This window comes from Osmerus eperlanus, chromosome 15 (assembly GCF_963692335.1).
Source record: "Osmerus eperlanus chromosome 15, fOsmEpe2.1, whole genome shotgun sequence".
NCBI classification, from domain to species: domain Eukaryota; kingdom Metazoa; phylum Chordata; class Actinopteri; order Osmeriformes; family Osmeridae; genus Osmerus; species Osmerus eperlanus.
This window is the reverse complement of record NC_085032.1, coordinates 12,342,246-12,368,047: the sequence shown is the minus strand read 5'-3', so window position 1 is coordinate 12,368,047 and position 25,802 is coordinate 12,342,246. Positions and strand designations below refer to the sequence as shown.

The window sequence follows — 25,802 nt, the reverse complement described above, 5'->3', positions numbered from 1 at the left end:
TCACTAACATGATTTAAAATTCTCCTTCTTCTCTTTCTTGACTTTAGCTCTTCATGCATTGAGACAGCGATTTCTAACGTGAAGAGGAGGGAGAGAGAGATAATCAGATAAATGCAAGTGATAGAGTAAAAAAAAAGAGAGAAGTATATAAAAAAACATATACACAAAATGAATGATGGTGGACATTCCCCCAGAGGTCATTTTCACCAGCTTGATCATCACAGTTAGTTTCTCTTCAGCATCTTTCTCTTAATCATCATCATTATCATCACCATGAATCCTCTCTCTCAGGGTATTGCATCTATCCAGAGACTTCATTAAATAGTAATAAGATACCTCTTGTATGTTATATGAATAACATACTAGATGAAGACATTATGAGAAAAATGATCCATATCATGACTGTGTTCTATTGGCTCTATTGAATTAATATTTTGATCTCATAGCTATAGTCATTTACACACCTAAAGCCATTTCCTATAGGATTCATTACACCCCTTTGTTATCAGGCGCTGAAGAGAAGGAGAAAAGACAGAAAGTTCAAAGGGGGCTTAACGATGCAATGTGTCGGTCATGATAAGAGACAAGGCTGCCAACCACCAGTTTCTGTCTAGTGCTTCTTTGTGCGTTCAGGTTTAATAGTCTCGTCACATAGCTTCAAACACACACAACTGTCTCCATAGTCAAGAAAGCATAGAATTAAGAATGGTTGGAGCATCTATCCTGTTTTACCCAACGTTCTGATTCTAGAATTCACGTGAGTCACCACCCCAACCTACCAACACACCTGTCCTTCTACCTGGTTTAATGTTTGGGTTAAACATGCCTAACCAGGATTGGAAACAGAAAAATAACAAAGGTGCAGGAGTCAGAAGACAAAGCTTTAATGAGAACAATCAGAACATCAGCTGGACTGTGTGATAGGAGTGTGTGGGTGTGTGTGTCTTCTCTTCTACATACAATCTTCTCTGTGAAGAGGTTTATCTGTCCTTCCTCTAAAGGGCATGCTCCAGAATCATGCAAAATCATCACGTTCATCATCATCGCCTACTGAAGCCCAACACAACCTCATATCCTCTAATACGTGGAGTGATTGCTCTGGTTTGCATTCTGGAGGGGCGTGGTCTAGAACTTGTGGGCGATTCTATTAGGTCCATCCTGTATGGCCCGGCAAGCTTATTTAAGCACAGATAAGGTATTAGAAAGGATATTGTTGGTTTGATCTGTAATCAGCTGGTTGGCCTGACACAACAGTTAAGTATTGGAGCAATGTCAATATGACATGTTACTATGGTAACAATGTTACAGAATCATGCTGGAAAAAAGTTAAAAAGAAAAATACAGTAAAAACAGAGAAAAAAAGATCTATAATCAAAGATCAGTTGCTTCATATTAGCATTCTGAGAGAAAAAACAATGTTCAAGTTCTCTTTTCAGCTTCAAAGCTTTAACAAAACTTCATCATGCTACATGTAAGTCCAGAGGTTTCTTAGCATAAGTTTATGATTATAAGTTTTTTTTGTTGTTTTTTTTAAGAGTAGTTTAGGTTGCAAAAATTCTGTGAAGTGTATGGTAGAAGTTACAGCCCACCGTATTTATCCATTATGGTGTCATCTGTGAGAGTAAAAATTGTAAAGTCTTCTGTTGTTGAAAAGGAGTGTGTGTGTTAGTCTGCTGCTTGCCCTCCATCCATTTCTCTCTCCCTCCATTCTCAGAAAGGAGGCGTAGTTCCGTTCTGGAGAATAGCATGCTCTTCTGGTAGTTCCAAAAGAGACTCAGGGCAGACAAGACTCTTTTAGAAGGCTGGGACTGGTGTTGGTTTGGGGCCATGTTTGGATCTGGGAGTGGGTCTGGAGCTGGGTAGGTGACTAGAGCTGGAGGTGGAACTGAAGATCTTATAAAGGTCCTGCAGGCCTCTTTGTGGGTGCAGAGCAGGTGAGACCTCTGGAGTAGAGGTCCTTCAAGTGCCTCCGTCCCCCACCCTCCCACAACCACCACCACCACACACCTTCTCGGAGTTCTGTGTCGCTGAATCACTTCTGTGTGAACAGGGCTCCCAGGGTGACCCCCGCAGCCCCCAGTGCTGCCAGCCCAAACACGGTCCTCAGGTAGGGCCAGGACTGCAACCCAGAGTCCCTCTGCTGACCATAGAGCTCCACAAACGCATCCTGAGAAAGAAACAGATATAGAGGGAGGGAGAGATAGAAAGAGGAGGGGAAACAGAAAGGGATGAAAGGGGGAGATAAGGAGAAAAGGAGAGAAAGAGAGATGAGTTAAAATCTGTGGAATCAAGAGCGGCCCCCTCCAACAGGGTGAGATAACAATATGACAAAAAAGAAGGCGCAGAGCTCCAGGTCTCACAGCTTGCCTCTCAGCATGGAGGCTTTAAGCTTCATGCCTCCTACACACATTCACATACATGCGTGCGGCTCTGATTTGCATATAGCTGTATAACAAGTCCAAAAAATGATCCCTTCCCACTCCTCAAAGAATAACGTAGTGGTCCCATGCACATTTGGTGTGTGTGTGTGTACAGTGTGTATATCTCTCGTCTCTTCTCTGTGAGTGTGTGTGTTCAAACTACTACACAAATGTGTCCAGTGGACCAGCAAAAAGGAAATTTAAGGTTATTTCCACTGTGTGTGTGTGTGTGTGTGTATGTGAGTTTGGGGACCAGAGTGTGACGGCAATATGATAAGAAGGGGGAGATACCTAACCCTCTCTCTCACTCTCTCGCTCTCTCTCACACACACACACACACACACACTCTACAAATTCTACCAACTCTGCTTTATAACATAAACTGTGTATTATGTCTCATTAACACATACAGTGAGCTGATGCAATATAATCTAACTCCCAACTCTAATTCCCCAGAAAGACTCTCCTTACCCTTAGTTTACAGATCAGCTACGCCCTCCAGCACTAAAACACCTCCAGCATTTACACTCTCAGATGAATGTTTGGGTTTGTTTGTGACTGCAAACCGTGATGTGGTGTGTGTGTCTGTATGTATGTCTGTGTATGTGTGTGCCAGCCTTTCCTAACCCCTTGTGACTAGTGTTGTAGTCTAGTCAGGCCTGGGTGGTATTGCTGGCTGTGTGTTCACTATTACAGTATTAAAGTTGGCACTGCCAAGCTATATGCTCAGCCTAACCCCACAGGCAGGCAGGCAGGCAGGCAGGCAGGCAGGCAGGCAGACAGACACAGACACAGACACACACACACACACACACACAATTGTGTGGTGGTCAAGGAGGTGGTGAGAGAAGAGATAGATGAAGGTTTAGCTGGAGGGAGAGCGGTACATGAAGCAGATAGTGGAGTCAGTTGTCTGAGCGGTGAGGGAATCGGGCTAGTAATCCGAAGGTCGCCAGTTCGATTCCCGGTCATGCCAACTGACGTTGTGTCCTTGGGCAAGGCACTTCACCCTACTTGCCTCGGGGGAATGTCCCTGTACTTACTGTAAGTCGCTCTGGATAAGAGCGTCTGCTAAATGACTAAATGTAAATGTAGATAAGAGAGATGGAGAATGAATGATAGGTGGAGTGAAAACAGAGAGAAGGAGGAAAGATGGAGAGAAGCAAGGAGAATAGGGATGGAGAGGTAAGGAGTTTAAACCTTTCTTTATGGTCTGAGTGAAGAGACTTGATGCAACACAATCCCAAGAGCTGTCCTTCTCTCTCTTCCGCCCTTTCTTACATTTTATAGATCAGGTCATGTCTGACAGCCCTGGATCAATACATACCACAAACACACATAATCAATGAGATAACGATGATTCATTTCACTAAAGATGATTTATGCAAAGTGCTTCGTAACGCTTCTTCAGAATGATCACCAACATTATTCCGAGAATGGGTCATGAGGTGTTCCCAGAAAGCATTAGCTCAAGAGGCCGCATCTTTCTCATGACATCATATTGATATGGAGATATTTTATCTTATTTTGTGATTTGGGTGTTGAGATGGAAGAACAAATTACATTTAGTTTGTCCTTGGTTGATGGGTTATGTTGGTGAATGAGTCTGTTAGGGAATAACAGAATACCAAGAACACTGTTATCCCAGCAAAAACACAGAGTGATACCAATGTTAGCTACATTTGCAACTCTCTGGGGTTGCTAAAACAGCTTAAGCTAACTTGTTAGCAAAGTAGCTTTAGGCTAAGTGGTCACAGGCCCTCCAGCATGTTGACAGGTGGGGCTAATGGCTAACCGTGTGACTGTTTGCTCTCTGCTCTGCAAACATCCCCAGACATAGGAGCTTCCGCTGTGTGTATCAACAGCCTGGTTCTGTTTGTTGACTTCTGTTTGTCCTCAGCCAATGCAGCTAATGGAGCTTTGAAAGCAGAACAGGTTGAACAGAAATGATGGTTAAATGATGAGCTGCGGACTTTCCACTTCTGTTGTGGAAAAAAAGAAGAACGGTTAGATGATATGAACTAGGGAAGGAATGGTAGGTCCCTGTCACCTCTGCAACTTAACGTTTCACCATCTAAAAAAGAGGATATGCGTCTTCAGTCTCGTAGACGGTTCAGTCTGGGAGAACCACACGAGGTAGAAGGCCTGAAGGCCAAACCCACAAGAGGACCAGTAGCAACTGTGGGGGAGGCCACACAACACACACCTGGTTACAGTATAAATAGCACCTTGAGATCTGTTTTCGGATGAAAGGTGCGTTACAAATACAATTTATTATTATTATTATTAAATAATGGTGATATTTTAGGAAAGTCCTGGGGAGGGATTGATGTAGTTAAACAGCCTGCTTGCTTACACATTTGCTCGCTCCCACTCTCGCTTGCAGATCTGTAAATTAACAGATTTTGTGAATGGCATGTTGTCCATGCAGTGATTGGGTAGATGGTTGAGTCCCAGCCTTATAAGGTCAGTGACAGTTGGCACCACACTCGGGTGTCAGATGGTTAGTGACATCACTTCCTCATGTTTCCTAGGAGACCACGATGGGCACTCGGCCAAGACATGACCTAACTAAAATGGAGACCAGAGATCTCGTTACAGCATAGGGGTGACTGGCACACACACACACACACACACACACACACAAACAGACACACACACACAAAGTTAAACCTCTGGTGCTCTGTTACATCCCCCTACCCACAATCCTTTCATCCCAGTGTGAGGCTGCCTACTTCAGGTAGCAGGGGGCTGTACCATGAAGAAAAGGAACATGAAAACTAGCTTGGGGGGAGAGAGGGTAACATTTGACCCTGTAGTTTAAGGCATCCTAATACGATAATAGTTGTTGGTGGACAAGATCAGTGGTTTCTCTCTCTCCCTTGAGCATCCTCCATTTACTAACAGCATTATTTATGTATCTTTATTTCTCGTTCCCTATCTCTCTCTTTCCATATCTCTCTCTCTTTCCATATCTCTCTCTCTTTCCATATCTCTCTCTCTTTCCATATCTCTCTCTCTCTCTCTTTTATTTCTCTATCACATTGCAATACCCCCGTTCTCTCCAACTCTCTCTCCGCCCCTCTCTTCTCCTTTCCCTTCATCCCTTTCTTTCTGGGTGCCCTCCAGTCTGCTATCAGGCCTGCCGGCACTGCCATCCTCAGACATCGTTTCATCATGCAATTAGGGACAGTCTCTACGGCAGCGAGATAGAGAGGAAAAAGAAAAGTGTAATGTCTGAAATGCAGAGATCAGCGTTTATATGAACGCTACAGAGATTAGCATTTACAGATACAAGCGTTTATATGAACGTCACATGGAGATGTGCGTTTATATGAACCTTAGACTTTAATGTTTATGTGGTTTCCTCAGGGAGCTGAAACTAACACATCCCCACCTCCCTCTCCCCCTCTCCCCCTCTCCCCCTCTCTCCCTCTCCCTCTCCCTCTCCCTCTCCCTCTCCCTCCCCCCTCCCCTTCCCCCTCTCCCTCTCCCTGTATTTCTATCTTTTCACTCTTTTCTTCTCTCCCCTCCACCGTCTCTCCCCCCCCCCCCCCCCCATGTCTGTTCTCTCCAGGCTGTGGGAGGAAGACAGCGGGAGCTACACGTGAAGCAAACACCCAGACCCCCTGGCTCCTCAGATCAAAGACGAAACACAGACACAACACATGCACACAACACAACACATGCACACAACACACACACACACACAACACATGCACACAACACACACACAACACATGCACACAACACGTGCACACAACACACACACACAAACTGGTTCTCTCTAATTTCCTAATAGGTTTTTGTGGTATTGCTGATTGTTGACCATGGGGAAGACAGGCCCCTGTAGACACGGGTGTGACAACCCGTACACAGCAGGGGTTGTCCACCATTGCCTTAATGAGAGGATCTACGCATACGCACACACACACACCCTCTGTTGAAGAGGACAAGTAGGGAGAGTCCCTGTCACTGTGGTAGCAGGAAGTTCCATCCTAATAACTGAGCCTACACAGGTCAGGGAAAGGCCAGTCAAGTCTGCTTTCCTTTCTGGTTTCCTCAAGGTCTCCTACACAATCTGACACTACAACTGGGACTGTACCATAGATCATCTGATAATCTTAACTAGGACATAGCTGGATGAGGACAGTGCTGTTGGTGACCTATAAACTGGATGAGGACATAGCTGGTGGCCTATAGACTGGATAATCCCTGCAGGCTGGAGAGGGAGGATGGAGCTGATGGAAGTCTAGTGTATAGTCTGATAATGATGTTGGAAGGCCTGTGGGACAAACATACTGCTCATCGTGGGACAGACGTCCCAGTGTCAAAAGCCTCACGTGTTTACTCAGTCACAAGTTTCTACCCAGGTGTGTCTGAGAGATAGGTACCGTGAGCCCAAATGATGTAGACACAGTTAAACTATCCCTACACATCATAAAATGTCAGATGATTACCCATGAGGCACACAAGCACAAGCATTCCACACACACTCTCTCACACACACACACGTAAAGACACACACACACACAAACAGACTAGTGGTAGGGTGGTTGAGCGGTAGGAAGTAACTGATGTTTTCCTTCTGGCATTGACATCCGTTTTGCTCTCTCTTCTCAGCCAGGAAAGAGGCCCCCTGACTACAAAATCCTGTGTTTGTGAGTGTGTTTGTGTGTGTAAAGATGCCTTGTGTCAGAGAGAGTATCGGTATATGCGTGTGTGTCTTTCCGTGTGTGAGAGAGAATGTGTGTGTGTGTGACTGGGGTCAGAGCGTGGTAATACCAGCCTGTGCCAGCTGCCTACTAGGCCTGGAGGTTCCACGCAGGCACAGTGGGACTGAACCCTTTTTTTAAATGACATCATGTGGTCAAAAAAGATTACCCAGCCTCTACCACAGAAACAGAAATATAAAGGAGAAGAGAGGACAGAGAGAGAGAGAGAGAGAGAGAGAGGAGAGAGAAGAGAGAGAGAAAGAAAGAAAGAAAGAAAGAAAGAAAGAGGAGGAGTGTCGGACAATGAGAGTTGATGACACAAAGTGAGCGAGAGAGATTGAGAGAGAGAGAGAGAGAGAGAGAGAGAGAGAGAGAGAGAGAGAGAGAGAGAGAGAGAGAGAGAGAGAGAGAGAGAGAGAGAGAGAGAGAGAGAGAAAGAGAGAGAGAGAAAGAGAGCGAGAGAGCAGGTCAAAGAGACAAAATGAAAGAGGGATGGACGATGGTTCCCTCTTCTCCATATTGACCAAAAGGTGACCTGAGGGGATTTCCCAGATAAATACTTCCCTTATTTCCCAGACAGGGACTCTTATCACAATCTTATTCAAATTAGCGGTAATCCCCTTAACATTAGTAATCTCTCCATTCAGCTACCTCATGAAAATCTTATCAGATTGGTGGTAGTCTGCTTTAACAGTTGAACAATTCTGAGAATTGCAAGGCTGGTCATTTGAACAGAGACAAAACAACTATTGTGCTGGGGTTTTTGGGCTTGGTACAAGGTAAACCTACAGTCTGAAAATATCTTGAGTGTGCGTGTTCATGCGCCTCTCTCTCTCTCTAGTGTGTAGTAAGTATATCTCTTCCACATTCCATCTCTACTGTTTGTTCGTTCAGTCAATCTCTGTTCTGTTCTGGGAAGGTTAGCGTATCGGCTTTCTGTGTGTGAGTGTGTGTGTGTGAGTCTGTGTGCAAAGGATAGTCACAATATCATGGTGGTTGTTTGAAGTTGGAGCCACAGCCTGTGGCAACCGTGGAAGGCAGGTTCAACCATCTGTAGACTGAAAGGCCACCTGATTTGATCTTTCTGGATGAGGGGCAGGCAGACACCTCCGCTACACCATGAAGGACAAGCTGCTGTCTGCACCACTCCAGAGCTGGGTTAAACACTCCGAGACCCACTCCAACTCTGAGAGCGCTTGCTCTAGCCTGCCAGGGTTGGGTCAAAAAGTGCCTGAAATCTTCTCAGACTATTTTATCGTTTGCTCTAGTCTGTCTGGAGGCTAGCAGAGGTTAGGGTTTCACTCCAATACAGTCCAGAAAATAATTGTAGAAATAGCTTGAAAGTACACAAAGACTGATACGTTCATCTCACAGTTTGCACATTTGTGGTCTCCCCCATCAGCTTCTTTGTATTGGGTAGACTAAATCAAACCCACCCTGAGTATCTGTCAGCATGTGCAGGCAGTGTTTGCCCCGGCAGGTGGGCCTGTCTTCAGAATAGCTTCCTCTCCCCCTCCTTCAGCCCTATGAAACCTGAGCACCAGGCTGCCTTTTATGACCCAGTTCAACGATTCAATTATGTAATATCCGGTGTTGTGTATTGATCTCTCCTTCCTGCTGTCTTTGCTCTCCTGTTACCAGCTACAGGCTTATGACAGCTCTAGTACGAGCTGGAATAGGAAATATGAATTACAATCTTGCTGTTTATTACTCTGCTTGCTGTTTATTACTCTTTCGCTGTTAATAAATGCTACGGAGGTTATTTCACTGCAATTTCTGTCACATCCTCAGTAATCCAACCCAGGATTCCAAGGAACTCTGCGGAGAAATACAGAAATCCATGAGTCATCGAGGGCCACGTTTACCTGGAACAGCTGCTCCTCCGCCAGGGGCTGTGACTGCCAGGCCACTCAACCCAGCCACACCTGATAACTAGCAACAGCTCTGGTGCATTATTCATTATAACCAGGTCTGCTGTAAATACACCCCCCCCTCCCACCATCACCGGCCTGATCATTAAATATGCATGTGGCCGTGGGGGATTAGGGTGGTGTTACATGTAATACATCACCCTGTCATATCTGACTCCCCCTGGGTCTAGACTTCCTGTTAGGGAGAGAATGCACTTCCTGATCTGAGCATGAATAATCCATCACCGTGGCGACCCCCAGCTGGGGACGGAGGAGGGGTTGGGGGGTGATGATGGGTCCATTTGTCTGGACCAAGGGCAGGCTGGGGGGGGGGGTAACTGGGCAGTCTGCACTGTAACTGGGCAGTCTCCAGTTTTATCAAACTGACTGTCTCCCCACCTTCAAGAAAAGGCTCAAGACGCACTTGTTCCGGGAGTACAACGGCACTTAGGAATGCTTGGCTGGACCTGATGTTCCCTCCAGGATCACAATGACTCGTATTGAGAGACTTGTTGCTCTTGTTGGTTAGTTGTAACGGTTTCAAATTCTTGTACTCGCTGTGAAATACTGTTGATTGTTTTTTCTACAGGTACACTCTTGCACTCTTGTGGGGAGTTTCATGCTGTTCAATTGTAACTTGTTTAACTGCATGCTCTTATGGTTCTTCCCTTTGGCACTTATTTGGTTTTCCACAATGTATGCTTTATGTTTTGGCTGCTCGCAATGTTTGGGGCTATCTCGTTGTTATGATCAGTGACCTATGCTCTTTTGTAAAGCTCTCTCTTGGAAGTCGCTTTGCATAAAAGCGTCTGCTAAATGCATAAATGTAATCAAAGGGTCGATGGCTGTTTGACTAACTGGTTGAATGACTGACTGTTTGACTGCATGACATGTTCACATGCTAAAGTTAAGCCAGTTGAGTGATTAGGGAAGTGGCTGTTCTAGTTTGGATGTAAATATAAGCAATTTAAGAGCAGCTATGCTAATCTTAATATAGACGGGGACGCTTCCGTGTTTATAAATACAACACTGCAAGAGGGGGGAGAAAGAGGGGAGAAAGAGGGGAGGAAGGGGGTGATGGGAGAGACAGGGGAGAAGGCAACAAGTTAATAGAGGGGAGAGGAGTTGGAAGAGGGGAGGGAGAGGTGACACCGGCTGTCATTAACTGGCACAGTGAGTCACTGTTGATGCCAGTCAGTGGATAGTGAGCAGCCTGTTGATGGTAAGCTCTGCTATTTCTGCCCTCTTTCAGGAATACCATCAGTTACTGCTAGGCTGACCCCCTGTGGCTAAGAGGATGGCAATGATGAAAATGATGGACTGACTGACAAGCTGGCCTTCCATGCCAGACACCCCTCCCTGGCTATGGGTAAGATAAGTGATGATGATGATAAAGTTTGATGATAATAACTCCACTAACCTTGCTGTGCCAGCCAATGGGAGAGAGGGGCTGTGGCTAGCGACATCAAGGCTACTGCTCCACTCTCCCCGGGCTGCCACAGGCTTTGGTTAAAAGCATCACCTAAATGGCATATATTATGGTCGTTTCTCCATTGATCCGAACGATAACCCTGACCTTGAGTGAGGGTCGGAGGACTGAGGCTGTAGGACACATCAGATCTTCACACGAGAGAGCACCTTTTAATCTAATGGACTGCCTTCAGTGATTACTGTCACTGAAGGGCCGCCGCTGCCTAGCTGCAGTCATATTGTAACATGCAGATGCTCTTGGTGGGGATGGAGAGCGATGGCGGTGTGCTCGCTCGAGCACGGCACCGATGGTCCAACATGACACGTTCTGCGCACATGTTCAGGAACACGTGCAACACACAGACACACACACACGGACAAAACAGCAGCAGCTGGTAGCCTGTTCATGACACACTATCTCCGGTATGATATTTCCCACCTCTCTCTCTCTCACACACACACACACACACACACACACACACACACACACGCACAGGACAAATGCAGTGATAAAGATCGTACAGTGGGGGTATTCATGGGCTGTAATCTAACATGCTGGTGGAAGTGGTCATCCTGGGTGTGGGATGGTGTGTGGAGGAAGAGGAGGATCGTTCCACGTTAAATGGAGCATGGGTGGTGAGTGTGTGATGTCTGGGTTGCAGGGCAGAGGGCAGATTTCGCAGTCGATAATAACAGCGCTGGACCATGAGAAAGAGACAACAGCTTTTTTTCCACGCTAGGAACAACAGGCGAGGCCTTCAGCTCTCTCTCTCTCTCTCTCTCTCTCTCTCTCTCTCTCTCTCTCTCTCTCTCTCTCTCTCTCTCTCTCTCTCTCTCTCTCTGAGGAGCAGATGACTCAGAAGAAAGACAGCCAGATAACACTGGCCTTTGTCTCACCAAAGACCAAAAACAAACAGACTCAACCTTTCTGTACATGTTGGTTCTGTGCATTTGGATCAAAGGGTCTCCAGTGCTATGGATCAGTGACGGAGAGCCCAGCACAGTATATGGATGTATGGGCGCCAAGAACCACGATCCTTTAGAAACCGTGTCAGGATAATCCATTACCTCGGCTCAATATCACAACAGCACAGACCGGGGGTGTGTAGAGGTATGCGGGGGGATAGCTGGAGGAGAGAAGAGGGGGTGGCAGGGAGTAGGCGACAGACAGAAGATCCCTGCCTCCGTATCCGCAGGGCCAGACGGGGTTGTTGCAGCCATGTTGCACTGTGTTACTCCATGAGATGTTCCAGCCAAAACAACCAGGGGGCGGGGGTCACAGGGGGCGGGGTCCCAGACTCGCCGTGTCCCCTGTCTCTAACACTGCGGCCCCGCTGGTTGCCCTCCCTGTGGGCACTTAACACAACAAGGACAGGATCAGGGACAACCCTGCTTCATCTTGACAACCAGATAGAACAGTGAGGTATGCTAGGGATGGAACGAACAGGAGACACTTCTCCAGAACCTCATATGGTTAGGGTTGGTAAACATGGAAGTGACTACGCCCTTATAATCAAAACTCTATGGAACTGCCGGTGCTAGCAGAGCAGAGACGACACAGATGCTCGGGTAGATACGCTTACACTCTGAGGTTCCACCTAGCGATGGAAGTCTGCTTCATTATCAGAAAAGACATCTCTTTGTCTAACGGTACTCTCAGGATCACAGACGTCTCTCTATCTCTCTCTTTGGTATTCTCCGTCTCACTGTCTCTCTCTCTCTTTTTGTCTCAGAGGGATAGAGGGATGGTGGAGGGAGGGTTGAAGGCAGGAAGCAGCGCTGGGATCCTCCACCTCACCTTCAGCCTGACATCTCCTGGGGCTTCTGATTGGTCTTTCATCTCGGCTAAATGTCAGTCAGCTGTGTTGTGTGGAAACCTCCACCCCTCCTTTTTCAGCCCCTCTCCCTCAGTTCCAAGAATGGAGATAGCAGCTGGGTGAACCACTACCGGCCTTCTAAGAGTTAGGGCCCACACATACAGACCCAGAGAGAGAGAGAGAGAGAGAGGAGAGAGAGAGAGAGACAGAGACAGAGACAGAGAGAGAGAGGTCTGGAGGGGACTGGAAGCGTTAAGGAGGAAATGGGAAAGCCAACCAAATGGATTCTTGCCCGAACATACCCATACACACATACAAGATAGACACACAGACACACACAGACAAGACACACACACATATACAACACTATATTTAGCCAACCCATGAATTCACTGCTTCACAGTCTCTGTCCCTCTTACTCTCTTGAGGAAACACAGCAATGTGTGTGTGTGTGTGTGTGTTTTAAGTCTTCAAGAAGGATCTGTTTGCATGGGACTTTATAACTGCTTCCAGGCAGATATACATCTGACAGAAATGTGTTCTACAGTACTTCTACAGAAAGGACCATAAGTGCTCTGATTAATATATTGTCTATGGGCTAACGATGTTTGTGTAATTCTGAAGAAGCTTTTCACACACCACATGCAGGCATATCTACAGAAAACATACACGCACAGCTCAGCTGATGCTAGTTTGAAGCAGGAAACGGAACATGAAAGATTACCTGGAAAGCATTTTCTAGGTAGTAAGACATATCACACACACCACACACACAAACACAACACACAGAAATACATACACACAATTCTAAATAAATACCTGCTAAAACTGGGCTAACCCACATAACCGACAGAGAGGAGAATGGAAAAAGAAAGAAAAAGTGATGTGCTCCTCTGGTTTCCTGTATCTTCATGGTGTTCGGAGGCTGCAGTTCGTACACTATGCAGGTATGAAGAGTGTTTTCTGTGAGCTAAAGTTCGTACACTATGCAGGTATGAAGAAGGTTCTCTGAGGCTGAAGTTCGTACACTATGCAGGTATGAAGAAGGTTCTCTGAGGCTGAAGGTCGTACACTATGCAGGTATGAAGAGTGTTCTCTGAGGCTGAAGGTCGTACACTATGCAGGTATGAAGAGTGTTCTCTGAGGCTGAAGGTCGTACACATGCAGGTACGAAGAGTGTTCTCTGAGGCTGAAGGTCGTACACTATGCAGGTATGAAGAGTGTTCTCTGAGGCTGAAATGATGCTGCGGAGCACGGTGGAGAATCAAAGCTTCAATCAGTTTGGAGATTAAATCCAAAAGCTGGAACCTGTCAAACAGAAGTTCCCTTTGAGATTCAAACCCTGATTAATACCTGTTATCCATGAACAAGCCCAAAATACGGAATACAGTCCATCCATTTAAGTATATGAATTAGAATGTTTGTTGTTGTCCTTGTGCGCATTGTCAAATACTTAATTTGGATTACAACATGGATTACAAATAACCCAGTACAAAGTCGGGCCTAATCCAATCATTGATTCTGGATTGAGAGCCTGAACATCACAACATGGCAGAACTACTCATTACAAAACTGAGCAGCTTCGACATTTCCAGGTTGTGAACCAACTCTTTGTTATTTAAATTAGTTTCGATTGTCTTGATGGAATAAGGCAAGATTTGCCATGGCAGCAAAATAACCCACAAGGGGAAATTGTGATTGACGTGTCGTCAAGTCTATAACCCACAGTCACACAATCTGAGATATCATCAGGGGGAGTCAGATGGCTGAGTGGTGAGGGAATCGGGCTAGTAATCAGAAGGTTGCTAGTTCGATTCCCGGCTATGCCAACCAAAGGACGTTGTGTCCTTGGGCAAGGCACTTCACCCTACCTGCCTTGGGGGGAATGTCCCTGTACTTACTGTAAGTCGCTCTGGATAAGAGCGTCTGCTAAATGACTAAATGTAAATGTAAATCATGCTTAAGAAGGGAAAAAGTTGAAACACACCAAACCCTCACACTCACACACATCATACATACACACGTTCCAAAACAGGTTTTGTTGATCCCTCCCCCTTCAAGGGCTTGAAATACTCACAAAAACACACACAATCCCAGAGAGAGCTCATGACTCAGCTGATGCAAATTAGGGGACCGTCCCTGTCATCATGTGCTGTGAGGCCCCACGAGCTGTGACACTATTTTCTGTGCTAATGCACTTTATGTGTGTGCTGATAATTAACATATTTGGAATTCACCTATTTACATAATATATCACAAATGTTTCAAAATACACAAAATACCACTAGAACCACCTGGTTTGAAATGAAGTGATTTGTTGTGATGAGAAAGTTGTCCTGTTTATCTGATGACCATGTGTGCGGTGGACATTGTAGCAGGTTGGCCTCAAACAGCAACCAAGTATGGGAGGAATGTGGCCCTCAGACATTCCACCGTGGGCCTCAACCGTTTCTGTGGTGAAGACACATTCCATGTGACCTCACATATCCTTCTCTCAAGGGACCAGAACTTTCTCACGCCCGTCACACACACACACACACATGCAGCTACAGGGAAGATTATTACGCAAGGCCGAGACCCCTGACAACAGAAAGAGTTGTACTCTCTCTCTCTCTCTCTCTCTCTCTCTCTCTCTCTCTCTCTCTCTCTCTCTCTCTCTCTCTCTCTCTCTCTCTCTCTCTCTCTCTCTCTCTCTCACACACACACACACACACACACCACACACACACACACACACGCGCATAGATGCACACACAGTAATGTATGTCAGGGTTTCATCATCCTCGTGAAGCTGAAAGCCCAAGCCTGCTCTGGTCTGGCACATCACATGTCTATTTATATACATTGTTGTTGGGGGGAACATCAAGGATTATATAAAAGGCTTTTACTGCGTCACGGGAGAGGGGTGCTCGTGACAGTACGAGACAGAACTGTTACATTACACACACACACACAGAGCTTTCCACCCTGGATCTCAGCTCCGCAAGCCGCGGTCCTCAGGGCCTGACTCAGGAGGCTCCAGGGACGCGCTCACGTGGCCGTCTCTCCCAGAGCCGTCTCTCCCAGAGCTGTCTCTCCCAGAGCCGTCTCTCCCAGAGCCGTCTCTCCCAGAGCTGTCTCTCCCAGAGCCGTCTCTCCCAGAGCCGTCTCTCCCAGAGCTGTCTCTCCCAGAGCCGTCTCTCCCAGAGCTGTCTCTCCCGGAGCCGTCTCTCCCGGAGCCGGGCTGGAGACAAGCAGCCCTGGCTCCCCTCCGTACTGTCACTAGGCACTTCTCTGACGCTCCCTTCTTTACACCATCCTTGGTAATGATGACAATAGTGGGACATCCCTAAATGACAGGGACACCCCAATGACCTGATACTATGGAGATCTCTGTGTCAGGGAGACTGGGTGGCTGACAGGCTGACAACTGGCTGGCTGACAACTGGCTGAGAGCAGCTTTACAGGGGAAGTCCACTTCCTGCGACGAGCATAGCTGACATAGCAGAAGGAATTACAACATACTCCCCCACACACTTTCTAACCTCACCCCACACACATAGACACACACACACACACTTTCCAACGCACACACCCACACCATACTGATCCCACGCACACGGCTGTTGGAGGTTATGTTCAGTCACTTCCTGCTATTCTTTTGAGGTTTCACATTCTAGTGGAGAGAGGAGAGAGAGAAAGAGAGGAGAGAAAGAGAGAGTAGGCTACGCTGTGTACGTTGTGGGTGGTGACCACGTGAATAAAAGTGAGAAAAAAAAAAAACCTAGTTTGACCCAAGGAATTGGGAGAGAGAGAGAGAGAGAGAGAGAGATAGAAGGAAAATAAACATTTTTGGAGAGTTAGCTCATGGTTGGTGACGGGGGTGTTTCTTTGGGTGGGGGGCTTTCCCAAAACTCTCTGCTCCACCAGCCTGTAATCACATGTGAATGGTTGGACTCCTCCGCCCCCTCCCTCCTAACTTCCTCCAACACCCACACAGCACAGCCCACCCTGCCTCCCCCTTTCCTTCTCTCTCCTCCCCCTCTCCGCCCACGCCTTTCTCCCCCTCTCCTCTGCCTGTAACTACAAACTAGGAGAGTTCAATGACTCGTCTTTCCCCCTCTCTCACTTTACATCTCTTTCTCTACCTCCCCATCTCTTTACCTCTCTCTATATCTCTCTATATCTAGAGAGATATCCTCTTTCTATATCTACACCTTTAAAAACAATCTCTTTCTGGTCCTCCTCTTCATCTTATAACATCTCTACATCTAACATGTACCCCTCTCTCTGCCTTAGTTTTTCCCTTTCTGTCTGTTTTCATCCTGTTCTCTCTCTTCCTCTAATCTCTGCCTCTCCCGTCAGCTGGTCTTGGTGAGTGTGTGTTCAGAGCAGCAGAGGAATGAGAGGAATGCATTCATGTCCTTATGTGGGAGTCAGACAATTCTGCTTTGTATCCAGTCTGAGTTAGGTAGCTACAGTACAGAGGGAGAGCGAGAGACTTGTAGTTTTTTGTAGTTTTTGTAGTTCTCTTTTATTCTGCGGGGCAGGGGAATACCGAGATGTTGGGGACTTTCAGGTTTGGTAAGTGTTAGGGCCTGAGAGAGCGAGCGAGAGCGAAAGAGAGAATATCCCCAGTACCACCGAAGCTCTCTCGCTCCTCCGCTCTGACTACGAAGGGGAGTTTTCCTCTTTGCATTTGATTTGCATAAGCGTCAAAACACAACTCGGGGTCGGTGTCCTGATATTTCTCTGTGTTTTGTTTCGGGTTTTTTATCTCTCAAAACTTTCGTTTTGAAACACGAAACCATTTCAGGTCGCTGTCAAAGGCCACGGCGACCTTTCCACACACTGAGGGCTCAGGCATCAAGGTGGTACACCATGACTCAAACATCAGGTCCTGCTTGCAGTTTGAATGTAAAGATGTGTTTCATCACTAACGGGTGGTCTGTTAGCCCTGGGGGTGTGTGTGTGTGAATGTGTAAGCGTGTGTGTTTTGTGGGGTACCAAATATTGTCAAGTTACGGCGTCTCACACATTTCTATGAGCTCCTAAAGCACTGTCTTAAGCCACCCCAGGGACGCACACACCATAGCGTGACAGCTCCACCCTTGAGGACAGCTGGGACATGCGTGTGTGCATGTGTCTGTATCACGGAGCCAATGGATCAAAGAACCTTCCTTAAAGGGCCACAAAAACAAATATAAAGAAACATGCTATGAGGAGAAAAAGAGAGAGAATACAAGCGATAGATACAAAAAGAGCGGGGTAGAGAGGGAGAGTGAGCAAGAGAGAACATGAGAAACAAAGTCTAGAGTGCAGAGAAGACATGACTGGGGGGATGGAGTGGGGTGGAGGGGAAAGAAAGCGAGAGAGTTAGACAGAAGAGACAGACGGATAGAATGAGAGAGTGATGGAAAGAGTGTGTTGCTATGCGTCTTGCCCCAGCCCTCCCTCATCCCTCCCTCATCCCTCTCCTCCCCAGTCTCCCCCTGGTAGCAGGGCATCCCTGTGGGTTCCAGAATGCTAAATCACCCATCTGCCATTTACCCACCCCCTGCCCTATGTGTGTGTGTGTGTGTGTGTGTGTGTGTCTGTGTGTATTAGCCAGAGTGCCTGACAGAAGTAGCTCATATCACTGCGGTATGCAATTTTGCATGTTGTTATATTTGTGTGTGTTTGCATTTCTGACAGTGTGAGGATGGGTGTGTATGTGACAAACAGACAGCATTGTAAATATTCTAGAGTGTATCTGCTGCGGTGTTGTCAACAACATCAATAGTTGTTGGCATCTGCAGCAGTGTGTGTGTGTGTGTGTGTGTGTGCGCGCGCGTCCCTACAGGGTGATTTACTACAGTTCTCTATAGACCAGCTGGTCCACTACATGTATCCTCTCTGGATGGATGGCTGTATGGTTAACTGACTGACTCACTCACTAGCTAACCGACTGTTTCCTCAGCCGGTAACATCTTAAAGCAACAGTGTATGTTAAAAATATAGTCATTTAATCATGTTAACTAGCAGTATTGGACAAGATCTGTGGTATATATGCACATGCGTGTAAATGTGTACGTGTGTGTATGTGTCTATAAGAAGGTTGGTCCCATACATTGGAATGTGACATCTCTTTCATCTTCCGTCATCTCTCAGGTACGACTCCTCCCTCCCCCCCCCCCCCCACTTCAAATCCCCTCAGCCCTCATCAAAGCTGAGCACTGAGCTGAGGGAGGGGTGAGGGAGGGAGCTGTTCGGTTGGAGCTTGTTATTAGCAGCACCTGCTCTGTTGATGGTTCACATGGCCAGTCCTGATGCAGCCACAAGATCTTCAACCACAATATTACCTCTCTCCCTCCTTTTCTCCCTCTCTCCCTCCTGTCCTTTGTCTTTCCCTCCATTCCTCTCTATTTCCCTTCCGTCCACTGTCCCCTCCTGTTACATCTCCCTCTTGTCCTCTCTCCCTCCCTCCTATTCTCTCCGGCTCTCTCTCCGTCACTCCTGACCTCTCTTTTCCTCTTTTCCTTTCTCTCTTCCTCCTTTCCTCTCTCCCTCCTTTCCTCTCTCCCTCCTTTTTCTCTCCCTCCCTCCTGTTCTTTCTGTCTTTACATTACTACTTAGTGTGTGTGTGTGTGTGTGTGTGGGGGGGGTTGTTGTGTATGTGTGTATGTGTGCATGTATGCAGGTATATGTTGCATGTGCAGGTGTCCATTCAAGGGAGTGTTCAAACCCATGTGTGAAGTTTACTGTGTGTGTTATGTGTGTGTTTGTGTCTGTGTACTACGACAACTGCTATCCCTGCCTCTTGCTTGAATATTCTCTGACAACACTGTTCAGCCATCGTATGATACAGGAAAATCCTCCACATCCCTATTGGGTGTTTCTGTGAGTGTTGTACTTGGGTGTACCCAGAGACAGTATTGAAAGTTAATATGCTTAGCCACTGTGCTAGAGTGCTACGTAGCTACAATATTCTAACAGCTACGCTAACAGCTACGCCGACATTAATAAGCCGTTTCCCACCCTGGAAACCACCCCTGGTGTTAGTGCCTCGGCTAAGGTGCTACATAATGCTAACAGCTACGCTAACAGCTACACAGCGCTAATGAGCGGTTCACCCGCCCCAGTCAGACAGTGTGTTTAAAGCTAACAGGAGAAGACTGCCTCCCTCGTTAGTTACTCATGAATAATGGATCCTACATCAGAGCAGCTAAAATACATAATTATCGCTCGACTTATCGCTGCTTTGATTCTGCTCCATATACCAGGCACATGTGTGTGTGTGTGGTGGTGGTGGTGGTGGTGGGGGGCGGTCGGAGCGGGGAGGGGAGGGGTTCTAAACTCCACCCTATCTATTACCAAGGAATTAGCATTCTGTGGAGGTAGAGACTGAGATTGGAGGTTGAAGACTCCGATGCTAGATGTGCCCAGACTGTGATTTGACTTATGCATGTGTCTGTGAAGTACAGTGTGTTCTGTGAGGAGGACTGGGGCTTGGCAGGGTATGGGTCGGTGAGGGAAGGGAGAGGCTGCGAATTGGATTCTCTCGAGTCAAACGCAAAATGTTGAAATAGCGGAAGAGGAAACTGATAGGTCGGCTCCCGGATATAACTACACCCTAGAGAGGGGGGGGGAGAGAATAAGAGAAAGGAGGGAAGAGAGAGAGGGAGAAAGAGAGAGAAAGAGCACAATGTTCCTGCCAGTATAGTATGAAAGAGGGCTATTCATATCCTGTCAGTAAACACCCAGGATGCAGTTGGAGTGTTCCCTTCGTGGTCTGGCCGTCACCGGGAAGATAGGCCCGGAGGTGGCAGGGCAAGCTGAGGAGCAGATGGTGCAGGGTAGAAGCCAAGCCCTGCCCCACCCTCCACACCCACCAACCCCAGCCAGGGGCACTGGAGATGGGATGGAAGGGGACAGGGTGGGGGGGGGGGGGGTCAGACTGGAGATACTCCTTCAGGGATGGGTTTCCTCCTGGCACCACATCATGAGGAGAGGAGTGAGGAGGAAATACAGAGGATTGAAGAGGGCAGGAGAAGAGAGGGCAGGAGAAGAGATACAAATACATTCGAGGAGAAAGGAGAGTAAACGAGGAGAAGAGAGTAGAATAAAGGAGAGAAGAAGACATGTGAGGAGAGATGAGAAGAGAAAATGAGTAGTAGAAACAGAGATGGAGGGTTTAAGAGCTTTAAAGGAACCAGGCCATCCTAGCCTGCTCTCAGACTAAACCCAATAACCCCCCAACATGCCCACGCTCTCTCCCACACACCAGACAGGAGAGAGGGACAGAGAGGGGGGCGGGGGTGGAGATACAGTATGATTGGGCAGGTGTTTGTATACTTTTGAATGCTTAAGCATGTTTCTTGTGCCTCTATGTTTTGGCATAGGCCTACAGGCGTCTATTCGACTCGAGAGTGTGTGTGCTCAAGCGCATGGATTCAGCTTTAGATCTGTTGTGATGCCAGTCTGCCTTCTTTTTATGTATGTGTCCTTTTGTCAGGCTGCCCGTCTGGTGGATCGTTGTATTTGTTTATGTTTCTCTACAGTACGTGTGTGCGAGTGTGTGTGTGTGTGTGTGTGTGTGTGTGCGAGTGTGTGTGTGTGTGTGTGTGTGTGTGTGTGGTGTCTCCGTCTGTGTTCTCTCTAAGCGTCAGTAGTGGATTTACAGTGAGGAGTTTCTGCTTGCCAACTTCCAGGGCTGACAATCAGGGAGTGGGTGGTTCAAGCAGCCCTGTGTATGTGTGTGTGTGTGTACATGTTAAGTCTGTGTGTGTGTGTGTGTGTGAGCGTAAAATAGGATGTTTATTTTTTTACAAAACAAAATCGGATTTTCCTTTGTGTGTTTGACAGACACCTTGCCGTGTAAAGCTGTGTAAAAGCCCCTCTTTAACAGAGGTGAGCAAGCTGTATCTCCTGGTCTCTCTCTTCTCTCTCCTGGTCTCTCCCTGCTTTATCCTGTCTCTCACTTCTCTTTCCTGGTCTCTCCCCTCTCTCTCCTGGTCTCTCCTTGTCTCCCCTGGTCTTCTCTGTCTCTGGTCTCTCCCCTCTCTCTCCTGGTCTCTCCTTGTCTCCCCTGGTCTTCTCTGTCTCTGGTCTCTCTGCATGTCTCCCACTCTCCCCTGGTCTCTTCCCAGATCTCTCCTGGATCTCTCCCTGGTGTGACAAAAATCTGAGAATCGATATACCCAAAGTTAAAATGTCTTTGTATAAGTATATTGAATAAAGATTTCTGCAGAAAGGACCAGACACGTTACATATGGTAGTCTGTCAACATCTGATGAAGAACATAGGCCCTTTATACTAAGACAACAACCTCAGACACAACAGGCTCTTGTTCATAGTATCAGCACAAAAACCGCTCTCTCCCTGGTCTCCCCCTCGTCTAGCCAGGCATCGGACACTCTACACTGGGGTTTCCTGACTCAACACACACGCACATGCACACCCACACTGAAGACTTGCGTGCACTCCCTAATTCTGTAATGAGGACACGTCACCAGAGGCAGCAGACAGGCGAGCCCAGAGGAACATGAGGAACACGTCTGACTCACACCGAGCCAGGCGGAGCCGCTCCGTGACAGCAGAGGATGGACCCGACACCTGCTCCACAGAGCAGGACGCTACTCCCCCTGCACGCCACGATCATCTCCTCCACATCCACACCCTCAGACCTGGGGAAATTCCTCTCGGCTGCTTTACGATTGTGCCGCTAGTGAAGATGATAAGGATGAGGATTAGGGGTCATCAGGCTGTACTGTGTTGGCGTGTGTTTGAGTCTCGCTGTCCTTCCATCCCTCCCTGCTCTCTGGTTGTGGATTTGGGTCATAGGTTGCTGACTTTCACTCTCACTCTCTCTTTCTCTGCTCTTTGTCCCTGAGGTGGGCTCATGTAGGTAATGCAACAGCTGCAGGGCGCACCCACACACGCACACACACACACGCACACACACACAGGGGCCTCGTTTGAGGTCATTATTCTGATTGCGAGAAAAGATCCCCTCAGTCCCTCTGGTATTTATCTCAGGGGGGATTTCACCAACCGCCCTGCGTGTCAGGTTCTCATCTCTTGTTCTCTCTCTCTAACACACACATACCTGAGTCAGGTTCTTCACCTTCTCTTGAACCTCGCCCTCAGAAGGGTTAGGCATGCCTTAGAGTGTCCTCACACAAAACACACTGTGTGTGTGTGTGTGTGTGTATGGCTTGAATGACTGGATACGGTACCTGAATTAAAGTCCCAGAGAGGTGAGACAGTGTTCATAAAGAGAAGTTGTTCCAAAAGACAGGAGGCTACAGGCAAATCAACATAGATAAGACAGAGGCATATCAAGTTGAGCTGAAGAATGTTTTTAAGATGAATAAGAAATCATAGAAACCCCCTTGCACACAACCAAACACGAAAGTAAATACTGTACATCAAAAGGAACAGCAAAGTTTGACATCCAAGGCCTAGAAAATGTCATAACTCTGACAGTTAATTGGAGCCAAATAGTAGCTCTCCTGTTGTGATGCAAATTGCCTCTGCCATATTAAGACAACATAGATTGAGGACACACACAACCCCCCACACACACACACACACACACACACAGACAGACAGACAGACATACACAACCACACAGAGAGAACGGTTACACACAGCAACATCAAGAAGGACTCAGAGTTTATAATGAGAGGACTGCTCTGTGGTTGGTCATACTAAATTCCCTGGACATCTGTCCTCAAGCCTCCCCCTCTCTCTTTCTCCCCTCTCTCTCTTTCTCCCCTCTTTCTCTTTATCCCCTCTCTCTCTTTATCCCCTCTCTCTCTTTCTCCCTTTCTCAATATGTTCTTTCCTCTCCTTTTCCAGTCTTGTCTAGTTAAGGGAACAGAACAGAGGACTGAACCAAGCTGAACTGAAAGCAATAGTACAGCCGCCACCACTATCCCTCCCCCACCCCCACCCCCGGCCTCAGACAGGCTAATTATCCTCCTGGTTTTATCCTAGGATTAATGAATATCCTTTTAGGGGGCCTATGGGTTATCGGTGTAGCTTCTTAGCAAACCCAGTTAACCGAACATGTATTTATACAGTTTATCTATCTATCACTATATCTATCTCTGTATCTATCGGTCTGTCTCTGTCTATCAATTTTTCATGGAGAAGAAGGGGAGCCGCACAGAGAGAGGTGGACTGAGTTTACCTCCGCGACCCCAAACAGCCAGCCAATACAGTAACCACAACAGCCAGCCAACACAGCAAACCACAACAGTCAGCCTGAACAGCCGCAGGGCTGAGCCCTTCAGACCCAGTTTACTACCTGCTCACAGAGAGCATGTTGCTCTCTGTGAGCAGGTAGTAAACCGGGTCCAAATGGGGAAATACTGTTCATTCATTCACATTAAAATGGCCTTGGCATCGTGCCAACTTCCCTTTAAGATAATGGGCTGCATTTCAATACTCTGCATTGTTTCCTGTCCTGGTTTCCTCCTCTTCTGCTTTAACATGACAGAGGCAGACAGGGGAAGGCAGGTGTGTGTCTGTGTGTGGGTGTGTCTCTGTGTAACAGACGTCTGAGTGGGAGAAACGTCCGGCAGGTGCACATTACACTTTTAGTGATTAGCCTAAAAGGTCATGGCAATTTTTTGGGCCACAGAGACAAAAAGCTGTGTGTGTGTATGTGTGTGTAATAGAGAAAGATAGGAAAAGGGTGCAGGTGTTTGTGAGACAGGTGTGTGTCTGGGGGCAGGTGTGTGTGTCAGAGAGTAATCTGAATTTAAGGCAGCTGCTGGTTTGACAGTAGAAATAGCCTAAAGCAAACTGATGCGCGTGTGTGATGTAAGCCAAAGGCCAGTTATATAAGTTAACGGACTCCTTACCCAACCCCCGTTCTCTTGGATCCACGCCTGCAGGGGTCCGTTCAAATACTCTGTCATCCAGCGCGCGATGTTGTCCACCTGCGACGTCATCTCCCGGTTGACGCTCTCTACGCACATAGTCCCGCCGAACTCAAAAAAGGCCACAATCCGCCCCCAGTTGACCCCGTCTCGGAACAGTTCCTCGCTCACAGCGACGAATCTTGGTTCAGCAGTGCTCGGTGTAAAGTGTAGTTGCCCGGACATCTCCGCAAAGTCCCGCTGGTACATTCTCTCGATCTCGTCCCCCGCCTCGCGCAACACCCGGTGCAGCCTGTCGCGAGGCTCCGGTTCCGGGATACGGTTTGGAAACGGTGGGGAAACGTCTTCTTCATCGGTGAAGACTGGCCGCGGCCGCCGCGAGAACGCAGCAGGGGCGTCTTCAAAGTCGTTAACGGGAGGAGAGGTGTCCTCTGACTGGCGATCCCACACATATCCCTTCTTAAGCAGCTTGTGGTGGATATAGATCTCTACAATACTTCGGCTGTCGTATGAGTTCTCGTTTGCCATTACGATAAGAAACGGTGCACCAACAATCCTGACAGGAAATTTAATTCAATAACTCATTTTCTGAAGATCAGACTCAACTCCGTGGCACCGGCAGATCAGAGACGTCGGAGCCCAACATTGTAACCAGCTACACTTGTATATAGATGTCCCAGCACAGAAAGTAAAAGTAGCGCACCTCAATCCAAATTGTACAATATTCACCTGTGGCTGAAATCAAGAAAAAGCCATGTTACATTTATCATTGATAACGCTGTCCCCACACATGCACTTTGCGTTCCATGCACGCTCCAAACGAACTGTTGGATTTGCAGTGTGTAAGCTCTGCAGAGAGCGCTCGTGTGATCGAATCTATTGCCCAACGTCTGTCTGTTGCATATGTACGCCCCTTTTGGAATCCATTGGAAGAGTCAGAACTTTCACATTTCTGTTTGATTGATCCTCCTTCTCATGAGAGGGTCCGAACCAGCCGCACTTCCAAATATAATGTAGGCTATCCTCAACAGCTTCACAATTCGTCGCTCTGTTGAGTCCACAATGATATGTGTGTGGCTATAATAATTCCACTGGCCTTTACACAGTCCCAGAGAAGACGGAAGAGAGAGAGAGAGACGTTATTAGAGACTGCCAACCAGGTTCGAAAAAAAGCGCTTGATCACGCGAACGCGGGGTTGAAGACAAGAGCAGAAACGCTTACTTCCAGAACAAGTCTCCTGCGGTAAAATAGCGTACTTTACTTGAACATTTCTACAGCAGCTGCCAAGGTTGCACAGAGAACGCAATGCGAGCTCGGTCCATATCGCCGCGCTGTACCTCCTCGTGGGAGGCGCTTCCGTGGCCTGTCATCCCATTCAAGCTTTTCTGGTCAGGGGGAAGGGCATAGGGCTACAGAGCCACATCACACTCACTGCATCCTAGTGGGACATCCTTATGCCAGGGATATAATCATATCTCAGGCTAGGGATCATGCCATTACATTTTGTAATACTGTGTCAGACAAACTAAAGTACATGTTACTAAAAGGACATTAGCTGAATGGCAGTATTTAAAAGTAATTGAGGTGGTTAAGAGTTGGGTGCACATGAGGAGTGGCTCT

The 25,802-nt window shown here is 47.4% G+C and overlaps 1 protein-coding gene across 1 annotated transcript; it reads right to left on the bottom strand.

The window, feature by feature from the left end:
* Positions 1-868: 868 nt before the first annotated feature.
* On the bottom strand, positions 869-25,523 carry LOC134035115 (apoptosis regulator Bcl-2-like). The gene is made up of 2 exons (XM_062479967.1): positions 24,164-25,523; positions 869-2,167 (listed from the first exon to the last, which is right to left on the bottom strand). The coding sequence occupies exons 1-2, from the start codon at positions 24,707-24,709 to the stop codon at positions 2,033-2,035; spliced, it is 681 nt and encodes a 226-aa protein (XP_062335951.1). The 5' UTR covers positions 24,710-25,523; the 3' UTR covers positions 869-2,032.
* Between the last annotated feature and the right edge of the window lie 279 nt (positions 25,524-25,802).